General features: G+C 43.2%; 1 protein-coding gene across 1 annotated transcript in view; it reads right to left on the reverse strand.

The window, feature by feature from the left end:
• naa30 (N-alpha-acetyltransferase 30, NatC catalytic subunit) overlaps positions 1-5,822 on the reverse strand; it is a 15,665-nt gene extending 9,843 nt beyond the window's left edge. Inside the window, exons 1-3 of the mRNA XM_050057492.1 lie at positions 4,435-5,822; positions 3,524-3,647; positions 3,149-3,204 (exon numbers count right to left, since the gene is read on the reverse strand). Coding sequence (XP_049913449.1) covers positions 3,149-3,204; positions 3,524-3,647; positions 4,435-5,298 — 1,044 coding nt within the window. The 5' untranslated portion in view covers positions 5,299-5,822. The remainder of the gene's footprint in view (positions 1-3,148; positions 3,205-3,523; positions 3,648-4,434) is intronic.
• Positions 5,823-14,736: the final 8,914 nt, after the last annotated feature.

Here is a 14,736-nt window from a genome sequence, read left to right on the forward strand (position 1 = left end):
TCCCTGGCTTCATATGAGAAGAGGAAAAAACGCTAGCTGCTAGGCTAATTTATACAATGTAAAATGCCATAGGCTTGTGCTAATAACGTTAGCATGTTGTATTTGTGGGGAAAATGTGTCCAGATAAAGACAAGTGTTTGTCTGTGAATGCTGCGAGTTATAGTGAAGCTGATTTGTGTACTTGTGTTTGTCTCTATTAAGCCATGTTTAATGTGTGTTTACTGTGTGTTCACTTCACAGTAACCCTGCCGCCGACTAGTGTTTTGGAGGTGTAACTGCAGAGTGACACAGACACACTACTGCACAAGTATACACGCTCAAGAGTAGGCTACGTGTGAGGTTACATGAGCTTCAAAACCAGCCACAACTCAGCCCTGAGCAGAGACTGTCCTCTACTGACCAATCAGACTGCAGGGTTCACAGCTCCACCTTTTAGTACCAGATCTGTGTGCTAGGTACCCCAACAGAGGGGGGACCAAACATGAGGTTCCATTGGTACCATCCACAACTTTTCACAGTGGAAACAGGGCTTAACGGTGATCACTATAAGCAGTTTCCACTGCAATTAAAACAATTAATTTGCAAATAAATTTGTGAGTTAAAGATACACATAATAAAATCATGGTCAGCGGCATCATGTAGACATTAAGTACTCTTAGCTCTCTGTTTTCAGCAGTGATCTAATATTCTGAGTTTCTTAAAAGTGTTGTTATCAATATCAGTCTACGTGTGCGCTATATTTAGAATATTTTCACTGCTATATCTCACCATCAGACAGCCCGTTCTGACGCCATTATCTCTGCTCTCTTCAAAGCTAATGTATAGCCTCATGGAGAAATTTTCCCTCCCAGCGTGTGTGGTGGTGCGTTTATCTGCAGAGACTCTGCCCTCTGCCTGGTTTTCTTATCTTCTTCTTATTTTCTGTGCGCTGGACTTTAACGGCACGCTCATGTGAGGTTGGGGCTTTATAGAAAGGCAGCAACCAGGTGCCAGACCATAAGCAGCAGGCATCCAAGAGACACAGTGCAGATTAACTGCAAATACAACAAGGCAAAACGCCAAACGGGAGTGAATCCAGGGTTGGCTTTTACTTTCACTTTCGCTGGCCGGCAGGTGTACAAACAATACTGACAATCCTGCATATTATACCTTTCAGTCCCTAAAAAAGCCTGTTATCAATATCAGTTTAAGTGTACGCTATATTTAGAATATTTTCACTGCTTCACCTCCCCATCAAACAGCCCGTTCTGAAGCTGTTATCTTTGCTCTTTTCAAAGCCGCAAGACTCCTTTGACAGAACAGTAACTTTACCTCAGAGAACACAGGAGCTGCTGGTCTACAGCTGCCTCGGTCGGTTAGTTTGTGTTACTGTGCGACTTTGGTGAATCCAAACTGACCCCAGGGTCTCCCCCACATTCTTTTATTTGTGGTGGCCCACCACAATATCAACATCATTGCCCCCTCGCTGATAATTGTCTGGCGCCGGCGCTGAGAGGAGCAAGTGAAACAGCTCATAGGAGAGGGACGAGACTGAAAGGCTCGGAGTAGCTGACAATCAAACCAAGGTTACAGGCAAACTGTGGAGATAAGTGAAGGACAGGAAGAGAACCTGGTCCTTGAAATACAAGCAGGGTTTTTTTTTTTACTTTTAGTTCATGCTCACGGAGAGATTTCAATGTTGGGCAATGTATTTTTTTATGTATTTACTGTGTTTTCCAGCAATTCTGTCTTTTTTCCTGTATATTCTGGCTATGTAAATGCAACACACTCCTCCCGTCTACTGCTGGCATGCTGCTAATGCAAATGTGGGCCAATCTCAGGCATAAACCCTGAGCATGTTTACACCAACCCATATGTGTGTTTCAGGCTTTTCTTAAAAACGTAGATGTTCTCTGGATGTGCTAAAGCAGTGGTGTCAAACTCATTTTGGTTCCTGGGACACATGCAGCCCAGGTTGATCTCAGATGGACCGGACCAATAAAACCATCGCACATTAAGCTGTAACTATCATAAGCTCCAATATTTGCCCTTTTTTGTGTGTAAAGAATTACAAGTACATGCTGTAGACGTTCATCCTTTCACAAAACAGATAAACAGCCTGAGATGTCTTAAGAAAAATAAGTGCAACTTCAGCAGTATGTCTGTTTTTCCACATTCAGTCAGTCTACTTCTCACTGTTATTACATGCGCATTTATCCAGACATTTCCCGATACAGATTCTTTCGAACTGAAGCTGCTGATTGACAATATTTTGCACAATGATCAATATATTTCAACACGGTCACAGTGATTATTCATTGTTATACCAGAGAGCTGTATCCTGGTCAGGGCGGAAAAGCAAAGCATTAGCCCCTTTTACACTGCCAGATTTTCCGCGAATGTTGGGTCGTTTTGCCGGCAAGCTGCGAGCGTTTAGACACACAGAGCCAGATTGGCGAGTTGATCCGAGGCGCCCAATTTCCGCCTCGTAGGGTAGACATATAGGCGGAACCTTTTTAGTTTAAACAGACTGAGGCGGCCTTCCACAACGCGAGGGGCTGTTGATGACTTGTGGGAGGAGCTGTTGATGACTGGCGGTGGATAAACAGCTGATAGCAGGAATTAGCGAGCAGCTAGTAGCAAGAGGGAAACACAAACCTGACAGACACTGTAAAGATGAGCAACTGGGGAGACAAGGAATTGCACGCCCTCCTTGTCCTCCCAAACGAAGAGGCCATTAACTATCAGATGACGGAAGCGGTAAAGGGCGGGCCGACTTATGAGAGAATCGCCAAAGGACTGACCAGCCGCGGCTTCCCTCTCACGTCACCGTTTCCGTCACATGCTGAGCTACACGTTTTGTTACTTGCTCACGCCCCCCATTGCCCCGAAAAAGGCGCATTCTGTATAAACAAAAGTAGTACTGCCAATGCTGAAAAAAGACTGATTGGGTTTTCCTGCAAATTTGCACAACTCCTATTTAAAAAGGGCTAATGTTTAACTTGCTCCTGAATGCTGGCATCTCTTAGTCTCGTCATATAGTGGGCCAGATTTGACCTTTTGGCGGGCTGGTTCTGGCCTACAGGCCGCATGTTTGACATCCCTGTACAAAAAAATCATGTTGCTTGCCTGAGAAATCCTCCTGCAGGAATGGGACTTTGTATCTTACCTCGTCACAGTCACCCTCCACCATAGCGTAGATGGCCTTCTTCACCAGATTAGTACCTGAAACAAAAGAGGCAAAGTCAGTGACGGCACGCAAACACACAAAACACAAACATTTAAGAAAATAACACTTGGTTTTTCTGTTTTTCTGGCTTGACGTCTGGTGCGCAAGACAGGCAGAAGGTAAACTATGTCACTTAGAGTTAAACAAATCAACTCAGAATGTACATCTTATCTAAATACTGCATTTGCATTGAGAGATTTGGTTGTCAAAGAAAGCACAAAAGACGCAATTGCACAACTTGGTCTCGGCTCCACATCACAAAAGGACAGACTTTTATATTGATCCTGTACGTGACATGCAGAGTGCAGATCTCACCGATGCTTTTCCTTCTGTGTTTCGAGTCCACGGCCAGCATGGCGATGTAGCCACGACGGAACATCTTCTTGTGCATGTCAAGCTTACATACGATGGCTCCGACACACTCCTGCTCCACCATGGCCTGTGACACACACACACACACACAAACAAACACACAACAGTTAGATCCTCCTGAGTGTGTGCTGGGGTGGTCGCTGAAAGCCTAGCAACAGTTCCTCCACAGTTCCTGTCACCGTGCCAGTTGTGCTGGTTCCCTGAGCTGAACTCTGACCTTTCTTTCACTGCACTTCCTCTTGTGTTACATGCGTCGTTCCAGACAAACTGGAAGTGGGAAGTTTACAACCTTGGGGCTCAGAGGATAAGCAAAGAAAGGATAGTGTTTGTCAAAGTAGAAAATCCTGACTGGACACTGAGTGCAAGAGGAAACGCGCACTTGCAGCACATTACTCTCAAAACTGGAGAGTAAGGGGTTTATACATTTGCTTGCTTCTGAATTCCTGCACATGTGACAGGTCAAAGACCTTTAGATAAGTGACTAACAGTAAGGAGCAACTTTACTTGATTTGACAGGTCTGAATTCCAACTAAAATCCACAAAGGATCAAGGCTTTGTGACAGAGAAGTGGGTGTTGTAGCTGCCAACTGTCACAATACAACTTCCAAACCAGTGTGCTGTCAGTAACACATTCATCGATGTGTGTGCTCTATGTTTGGCTGCCTTTGAGACACACTGACAGGTGATGAAAGCTACAAGCATGCAGTCACACCCAGCCCCAGTAATGCTATGCACCCTTAGGTAACCTTAGTCCACAGGCTGGGATGATATCTGACACTTTATTCTGGCTCAGAGTTTAAAAGGTGAATGCAGGCATTTTCATCACATTGACATGTTTTCAGAGTCACACTCACCAGAAAGCAGAGCTGCGGCCAGTTGTGGATGAAGTACCTGTAGGTGTAAATTGAATAAGGCTCAGACAAGTCCTTGGTGATCAGTCTCATGATCCACGGCATCTGCAGCTCGGACTCGTAGCGGACATAGCGGATGCCGTGGCTGTCCTCTTCCGCTCGGCCGGGAGAGCTGCTCAGGTCGAGCCGGGCGAGCTCCGCGGCCGGCGGCTGCTGCTGCTGCGGGTCAGCGAGGCTCTCTTCTCGGCCGGGCCCGGCGTCCGGCGGCTCGTCGCTCGGCGGTCTCGGCGGCTCCGTGAGGTCAAACTCCTCTTTCCCTTCGTCCCCGGGTTGGCTGTGGGCCGCTTCAGTTCTTGTTAAACCCGGCATCCCGTTCATGCTATTGTTAACTAGAGGAGAGTGACTGCCGTTTTTGGAGAAGGGGCTGTGGCCTTCATGTTGGCAATGCTCACTATTGTTTCTAGCGGCTGGAGCCTCCTCGTTGCTGCCGCTGCTGCTGCTGTCACAGTTGTCCACGGACGGTCTCGGATTGTCAGGCCGGTTTCCTGTGTGTTGGTGGCTGTCAGCGTCCTCTAAGGGGCTGGCCAAGCCGTTTAGCTGCTGCTGCTCTCGGGCTTGCATTTTGAGGTGCAGCGCCGCCGGGCTAGCTCGCGCTAGCATGTTTTTCTGCTTCTTCGTAACCGACCTATTGACTTCGCTAACCGGCTCCGACGTCTTCCCTGAACCGGCGGGGACACAGTCCTCCCTGTGACAGGCCGGCTCTCCGTCTTCCCCCGCCGGCTCCGCGCTCCCAGCCCCGGGGAAAGGAGGAATTTCAGCCGGGGATGCAGGCAGTGCGCTACTAGGCCCAGGCGGCACTGTGGCCATCCCACCGCATTAAGGTGGAGATTCAAGCTTTGAAAACGTTGAACACAAGCTCATCCACGAAGCGAAGTGATATACAATCAATATACACGTTAGTTCACCGAATATCGCATAAATCCACGGCTTTTTGAGGCGATAACGTATCCGCTGGCGACGTTTGTCGCTGCTTTCTCCTCGATTTCCCTGCTGCCGGAAAGTGCTGTCGCAGCAAACGCCATTGCAACAGCAGACAGAGACGTTTTACGACAGTGGTGTAACGCATGACAGATGCAGGGGCCAATTAGCTACTGTAATGTGTTCATCTTGTTTTAACACCTTTCCTGGCATTTTTCTCACACCAAGAAACTCTGGAAGAACTTTTAAAGATTTATAATGGACCATATCTCCAAAGACTTTATATTATGATGGAAAATATGGTGTTTAATGTCCTTAAATACCAAAGAAAACAAGACAAAACTTTGAAAAAATAGTTAATAGTTTATATATAGTTTATTTTTTGCACAATTAAACCACATAAAAGGCAAATAAATAATGAAGTACAGCACAGGGATAGGCAAAAAACCCAGAGGGCTTGTTTAAAGCCTCCACTTAATAAAAAGTTCACAGTTAAGAACTCAAAAGTACAGAAAAATAAATAACACATAAAATAATACAAGTGATAAACTACTAATGGGAAAATATGTTTGACCGCAAAAAAGCCCAAGAAAAAATAGTAAAATTAATATTTTAATAGTAATAAAAACAATTAATAATTAATTTGATGATTGCTCCGGTAAAGTATTTTATCCATAAATATTACTTTAGCATTAATAACCCTCATATTTGTGTTTTTCTGAGGGATGTTGAACACCATATGAAAGGCTATTAAGACACTTGACATCTATATGTCTTATAATATCTTCGTGTAGTGTGGTTTCCCCCTGCCTCTCTGTTATTATGTTTCTATAATTTTAACTGTATACTGAGTCATTTTTACACACTGTTGTTTAAATAAAGAATGTTAAAATGTGCTCACCATCAAAATAAAGCAACTTCCCCTCCTCAGTGATTTGACTTTTATTTGCATTTCTACTCAATTGTATTAACAGAACCATAGAAATTATCTCGTTATCGTCAGAATAATAATCATTAATTACTAAGAGGGTTTTCACTTACAACGACTTTGTTTTTTAGTGCACACATTAACCATTTAAACATATGATGAGGAAATACAAATAACGGAATGTGCTGCAATACTCAAGAACATAAATATAAAATAGAAAAGTTACAATAAAACTATGACTGATACATCAAAAAGCACTTTAATATAACAAATGTGTAGAATATAGCTGTTTCAGAAAAAGAAAGCTGTACAGTTTTGGATGTGAAAAAATCATATACGTAATTAAAATCATTTTATTTCTATTAACAGAACATATGAAGCAAGACTGTGAACAAAACCATTTATTTCTTTCATTATTATTATCATTATTGTTATTACATAATCGGACCGTACGTATTTCAACCTGTATTTTATGGTTGGCCCACTTTATATTGACGTAGCACAGGACGCCTAGCATCAATACTGCAGTTTATCCAGTAGATGTCGCCACTCGTTAGTTTTGCTTTCCCTTCCTCAGCAGTGTGCTGTGGTCTCCATCCCTGGAAGGTATGTACAACTTTGTTATGAGGTCATAGTCAGTAATATCCAAATTGTGTCACTTAATACTTTCACTCCAATATAAATAATGTACTTTTCACCTCATTATTTGCAGGTTAAGGTATAACACAGGCCATTTTTCATTCTCCTGATGATTTGAACCCAACCAAACAGTGAGTGAACAGAGAGTCAAGCTTTCTGATCGCTGCAGTAACCCAGGTTGGAATCACTTAAGCCTCCAAAGGCAAGTCCTCAAGTCTCCAGCTGCCCTAAAAATGCTTATAATCTCTCTAAAGTAAGAATGAATTGTCTAGTGAAAGGTCATTAAAGAATGCTATAATCATCATAACATATATTTGTGCTTCAAAAGACCCGTTTTAGAAGTGAGTAAAGTTGTTTTGATTAAAGTGTTCATTAAAATCAGAATATATTTATTTCAAACTAAACATGTTTGCAGCATGGCAGCCAACGACCGTACAGGTGAGTTGTTTTAAGGTATTTATTTATTTTGCTTGGGTATATCCTTCTGAGACCCTGTGTCCTCATATGAGGACATCACATTTTGGGTTTACTTGACCTTATACTTCATTCTGCTTAACTTGAACCAGTTGTCCTCATTTGTGGACATTTTTGTGCCATCTAGTGGCAGTAAGAGCACAATACACTGATGCATGAACAAACAAGATGGCAGCCATCTCTGCCAAGTCAGTCTGTGACCAATCCCGACACAAAAGTGAACACGGTCCTTGTTTATTTATGATTAATAATGTTTGTAGTTTGATATGGCAACACGTGACCAATTTTAGCAACAGTTACAAACTAAGACACTGTTAATTAGGAAGTACTCGTTTGAGGACAATGGGACGTAAGTGCGGGTCTCAGGAGGACATTTCAGTGCGCACATCCTGCCTTTGTTTTTTTTTTGTTTTTTTTAAATATTTACAAATGTATGTATAAATAAAATTCTATCTTATCTTGTTGATTTTTAAATAAAAAATAATAATAATAATGTGAAACTCACATAAAATGTCTCCTAAAACTCAGTGCTGGTTTTCTTCTACAAATGAGAACAGAAGAAGAGACAAGAAGGAATAAAGTTTATATATAAGGTTTAAAAAAGAGAAAACCCCTGCGCTCTTATTGCTGACCATAACACATATAAACATGGAAAGGAGCACAAGGAAACCAATCTAGACAAATATCTATCCATCAGGGAAATGTCTGTCTGTGCCTGTATGGCTGCACACTGTGGTCACTTCTCCCCGAAATCCTAGGAGCTTTCTCTTAAATGGAAAAAAAGAGGGAAATGTATGGTACATATGCGGATTTTTTCAAATTACTATGTGACTGTTTTATAGTTCGGACAATGAAATAAACAAAAAGAAAAACCCTCTCATCAAAAACATTTTCCAAAGCACTCAGCTCAGATCAGACTGGACCGATATCCTCAAAGACTGAGACAACAGTCTTCAGGGTTCCCACACATTTTCATGGACAAAATGTCAAAACCTTACCATGACTTTTCAAGGATCTATTATAAAATTTCCATGACCAATCACATTTTATACAATTTAAAAGTAGTAGTGGGGCACAGGAACCTTTGAGATTCATGATCCTACATGTTAAGTCACACTGTCACAGCATCATGTTTCTCTTTCTCAAACTCTATTCAAGCATAATTCCAGCTAGCTGGCAAACATGGAGGGAGAAGCAGAATGAGGGGAGAAAATCAGGAAACATATTAGAGCTACGTTTCGTCAACAGCCACAGAAAATAAATTCCCCGTTATGCTACACTACACTGAAGGTTATCCACAGGACATTACTTTTAATTTCATTACACACAACAAAACTCCATGACTTTTCTAAAACTTGAACGGATTTGACAAATTCTATGACCGTCCCAGGCCTGGAAAGTGATATTATTGGACTTTTCCAGGTTCTCCATGAGAACCCTGAGTCTTACTTTAGTCTAAGTTTACCTGCAGGGTGGTGCAGCCCATCCTAGGTGGCAGTGTTGCTCTATTGTGGCATCCATGCACTCAGAGGTGGATCACTATTCGGAAAAGACAGTGAGAACTTTCAAGTCCAACAGTACTAAATTATTTCCTGTACATACCAAGAGAAAACAATATGCTTCTGTAGAGTCATAGTTTGTATTAGATAGATAGATAGATAGATAGATAGATAGATAGATAGATAGGTAGATAGGTAGATAGGATGATACATAGATAGGTAGATAGATAGGAAGATAGGACAATAGATAGATAGATAGGACGATAGATAGGAAGATAGGCCGATAGATAGAACGATAGAACGATAGATAGAACGATAGAACGATAGAACGATAGATAGACAGAACGATAGTTAGAATGATAGAACGATAGATAGAACGATAGAACGATAGATAGACAGAACGATAGTTAGAATGATAGAACGATAGATAGAACGATAGAACGATAGATAGATAGAACGATGGATAGAACGATAGATAGAACGATAGAACGATAGATAGATAGATAGATAGATAGATAGATAGATAGATAGATAGATAGATAGATAGATGTTACGTTGAGAGACACCTTCTCTTCTTGCTTAAGTCCCCCTCCCTGTCCTACATTCAACTATCACAAACACATGTGTGCTTGATATGTGGGAAAAGAGAGAGTCACATTTTGTTTGTAGATGTATGTTACAGGCAAAGAGACGGAGAGATACACAGTGAGAGAGAGACGACGGCCCTTTGAAAGCTATAAGCCTTGGGGCTGAGAACTCTCTGAAGAGCTGGAATCAGACATGCACAATCAGTTCCCCTCTTCAAATCTCCTTTACAGGCCTATCTACTTGAACAGGCTTCTCTTAATTACTTTCTCTATCACTTAGCGAGCTGTGCCTGGGACTAGGAGCAGCAGCGTCTTGCCAGAGACACTTGGCTGGTTTGAACCCATATTTATATATCTTCTTTCTCACAATCCCGTCCCGTACCTTCTCCACCCCCCCCCTCTCCCCTCCTCCACCTCCTCCTCCTCCTCCTCCTGCTTTCATTCCACGCTGCTCTTGTCTCTCCGTGGCTCTCCCCATCCTGTCTCTACCCTTTTCCAAATATCTCCAGGGCATCGGTTGCGTCATGTGACTGGTGTGCTTGTGATTACAGCAGTTGGCAACCACACTCATGTGAGGAAGAACCAAAAATACCTTGAAAAACGACAGCTTGTAAAGAAGTATAAGGTCAGTGTGGCGCTCAGGACAAAAGCAGGCTGACAATGACACCCGAACACCTTCAAATCTTTCTCCCCGTCTCTCTGGGTGTCTGAAATGATCTCAGGGGCTGGAGGCCAAGCTTTGGATCTCCTTTTTTTTCTCCCCTTTTCTCCTACATTGGCTCACCCTCCTCACTCTGCTCAAGTCCTTGTATCCTGCTCCTCCTCCTCCTTCTTCTTCTCCTTTTTTTTTTAGTTTTCTGTCTGGCGTCTGGTCCACTAGAGCTATATTTAATTAGTTTCTGTTGGGTTAATTAGGGGCTAAAGTTAGGGGGTCGGACCAGAACAAAAGCGGGTCAGCCTGGACGGATGCAGGTGCTCTGGTGTGGCTGCCAGATTCCACCGTTCAGATTAAGATGGCTGCAAATTGTCTGGAGTATTCAGAAGAGGGATAGAGCCACCGCAGGTTTTCCACCACACTTGGGGAGGCAGCTCCTTCTACACCCATGCTTCATCACGTATTTGATACATTTCAACATCTTTTCTTTGCATTTTCCACAAAAACACCACCTTATATTCATGATTCCAGCTTACCTTCATGTCTCCTCCCTCTCATAGTACACTGGCACACATCACACAGAGCTGATCTAATGTATGGTGCGTACAAGTGATGTCTTTGCCAGTTGCCATAGAAGGTGTTGTATCTTCCCTCTCGTATCGCTCCCAGCACTCAGCCCCCTTTGTTTTTCATCTACGAGCGGCAGCTATACCCTCTTCTTTCGCTTTGTCGCTTGGCTGTGTAGAATGAGAAACATGTGAGGAGGACATCAAATGACCAGTCCAGACAAGTGAAGTATACATAAAATGAGGCAATTCAAGCCTGTGAAGTGAACATCAGTTGTTTAAATGCAGTGATCATGTAAATGAAACGAGTGGAAACAGTAGATGTGAGTGTAGAGAAGCTTCAGGCTGCAGCACTGTGAAGGTTACCTGTTTACTCATTGTACTTTTGGCGTGTATTTACAATTTTAAACTACATTAAGGTGGCTTTTTTTATTAGAAGTGTGTGAAATATGCACTCAGATGCAGACTTATGTGTAACTTTGATAACAGAGACGAGTGAGAGGAGACACAATTTGACCTTTTCTTCTGTCCCGTGGAGATGAAGAGGGACCAGATGAACTGATATGAGAGGAGAAAGAGGAGAGGAGGGAGAGGAGAGAGGAGAGGGCATCTCTGGCATGGCTGGAGCCCCTCAGTGTGTGAGGGTCCTGGGGCCCTTTAGACAGGCGCCAGCCCAGCAGGGAAGCAGAGACAATCACGCAGCACCAGATTCAATGCACAGAGATGGAGGGATGGAGGGAGATGAGGAGACGCAGAGGGGAGGATTGAAGGGAGGGGGGGATGCTGGGACAAAGTGCACAGTTGAGGAAGGTGGAGGACACGACAAGGAGAAGAGCAGACATGTCCAGGAAGAGATGGAAAGAGCTGCTGAATAAAAGAGACGAGTTGAAAAGAGATGGATGGAGAAAGAGAAAGCACAGATCAAGAGTAGGTGAGAGGAGAAGGAGTAAAAGGAAGAAAGAGAAAGCTAGAGAGAGATAGCATATATTCCCTCTGTAACAGTCTTTATCACCAGCCCAGATCGTGGCGTATGAACAGTGATCCAAGTCAACCATCTGCTGAGGCTAGATAAGCCTGGGAGAGCTGGGTATTGAGCTGTCACTCAGGGAGGAGCGCAGAAAAAGAAAGAGAGGAGGGGAGAGAGAAACAGAAGAGAAATAAAGACAGAACCGGAGAGGGAGAGAGATCGAGAGGCAGGGAGGGAAGGAGGGAGGGAGGGAGGGGTCTGCGCAAGGTAGGAAAATTCAAAGGAGAAGATTTGTGCAGACTGGAGAGCATCCGTCTTGTTAGAGAAAGACTTAACGTCAAATAGACGTCCAGCCCTGTCCTGCCTAATCTTAAAATAATCCTTCAGCTAATGAGAGGAACAATAACACCAGGCTATTTATTGGTTTTTATTTTTGTCAACCCACACACACACACACACACACACACACACACACACACACTCGTGCACGGACACACACATTAAGATGACATGAGGCTGTTTGTTGTTATTTTCTGTCACAAACACACACACATTCACACATCAGGCTGTTTTCATTTTCTTTAAATAACTCTATATATCACAACACACACACACACACACACACACACACACACACACACACACACACACACCTGTATTGGTAAAAAAGTGTGTATTGTCTCAGTTGATTAGACCAACGTATCTTCATAAAACAGTTTGTATGATATCTTATGAAAATGCACGCAGCGGTTCTCTAACGCCTGATTTCCACAAAGAGGGAGGTGTGCACGTACGCAAGTCAGCAGGAAGTCCATTCATTTCTATGCAAACCTGTGTGCACTGTGCCACAGGAAGTTAGCATAAAAACAAATTAGCTACAGATTGATGAATGTTATACAGCTCTAGTTATACAGTTTGAGTGAAAAGTTCAATGGCATGTTTAGGTAGCTAAAGTGGTATTTATACCTCTGCGTTGAATCGATGCCGTACCTACGCCCTAGCCTGACTTGCACCTCCTCAGAAATGTAACATCCTGGCGATGCAGACTTCCTGTCTATTATTGTAAGCTGAAACCATTTCCCTCAGTGGAAACAAAGCTTTTATTTACTTTAATTTCACAGATAAGAAACAATAAATTGTGAAGACAATAAAGCCTCCACAAAAATAGATTTATCCTGGCTTCATATGAGCAGAGGAAATCTCTGCTAGTTGCTAGGCTAATTTATACAATGTAAAATGCCATAGGCTTGTGCTAATAACGTTAGCATCTTATATCTGTTTAGAAAACGTGTTTAGTATAAGACAGTTGTTTTGTCAGTGAACCTTGTGAGCTGTAATGGAGCCGAATTTTGTAACGTTAGCTTTGTTATATGTTGCTGTTGTCCCTGGCTTCATATGAGTAGAGAGAAGTCTGCTAGTCGCTGGGCTAATGTATACAATTTAAAATGCCATAGGCTTGTGCTAAAAACATTAGCATGTTGTATTTGTGGGGAGTGCTTTGTCTGTGAATGCTGCGAGTTATAGTGAAGCCATGTTTAATGTGTGTTTGTAACCTTTCCCATTAGATACAAGAGCCATATGTTAGCAGGGTGTTAATGAGTATTTTGTGCAGTGGAAAGGGGTTATAGAGTCCATGGTCTTATAGTCTTGCTCACCAGACCTTTCTCAAGAAAAGAAAGGTCTGGCTACGCCGACTCTCACTTTAAGATTGGAGAAAAAATCGCCCCGGCTGCTTGTATTTCTTTCAACCAATCGCAATCGTTCTGGGCGGTGCCACAGCAACGGTGCGCTTGCAAAAATATTGCCGGGGGGAAACAGGTTTTGGTGTAACACGCCCACAAAAATATCGCCTACAGGACGCGAACCATGGCAGAAAAATGGCTACATCCCCGCAAGATCAAACACTGCAAAAGTTAGTAAAGGACGTGTTGAAAACTGCTACACAACCAGAGGTGGTAGGGCGGGACTTCAGCGGGTGGCTCGTTCCGCCCAATGAGAGGCTGATCTCTGCAGCGAACTTCCGCCCACTCAGACTAATGGTCTTATAACAAAACATTTCACAAAACTGGCTACACATGTGACAAGCTGACCTTGAAGGATGAAGGATGCATTTGTAGGAGACTTGGGGCCCACTCTGATGCTTATGTTTAACAGAGCAATGGTCTTGGGTGTGTACAGCATTTGTAGCACCAGGCTTCAAGGTCTCGTGGACTCTCACTGTTGATTTTGAGCTGCGGACATTAGTTATGACTTTGTTGAGGTTGTCCTACTTGTTGTGGAACACATCATTCCCATTCCCTGCGATGATGGAGGCAGTGAGGAAGGTCAATACGTCTTCATGGTCTTGGCCATGGTGGTCTCCAGCTTCAACACAAAATCATATGACTCAGGGTGGCCCAGTCTGTGCAGAATGGTGGCCAGCTGCTTGCTTCAGGACAAGTGATGGACAGTAGGACGTAGAGATATTTGCATGGGAAGTTTCCATCCACCATTTGTCACCACTCTGCAGAGGTCCAATCCTATAGAAAGCACAAGTTGCCAAGTCTTCTAACACTAAAAAATCACAAGCACCAGACAAGACAAATGTGACGATTTATCCGCTCACCTGTGGAGTTCATCTGCAGTAGGCATCATCTGGAGTACCAAGACAAAGTCTGCAAGTATCATCTTGGCAAGAAAGCGGTTTTCTTGTTGTCTGTCATGGACTGCAGGCAGTTTGTTTTCATGCTCCTCTTCTCTGAGAAGACCAATGACCTGGCACTCTCCCTTACATACAACGGGGACATGGCGGACTTTTCTTCACATTTGATAGTCAGAACTATCCCAGGTAATTGTATTGAACAAAGCTGTGATATCATATATAAGTAAGATTGTGAAACTTCCAAGCTTATTAAACATACTTAACACTCAACAGCGTTATTCACACTTTACCTGGTCTGATTTGAGTTCCTCCTCACCGGCTTGAAACAGACTCATCTTGGTGTCATAGTCCTCATCCATTTAATAACCTTG

The sequence above is a fragment of the Epinephelus moara genome, chromosome 12 (genome assembly GCF_006386435.1).
Source record: "Epinephelus moara isolate mb chromosome 12, YSFRI_EMoa_1.0, whole genome shotgun sequence".
NCBI lineage: Eukaryota > Metazoa > Chordata > Actinopteri > Perciformes > Serranidae > Epinephelus > Epinephelus moara.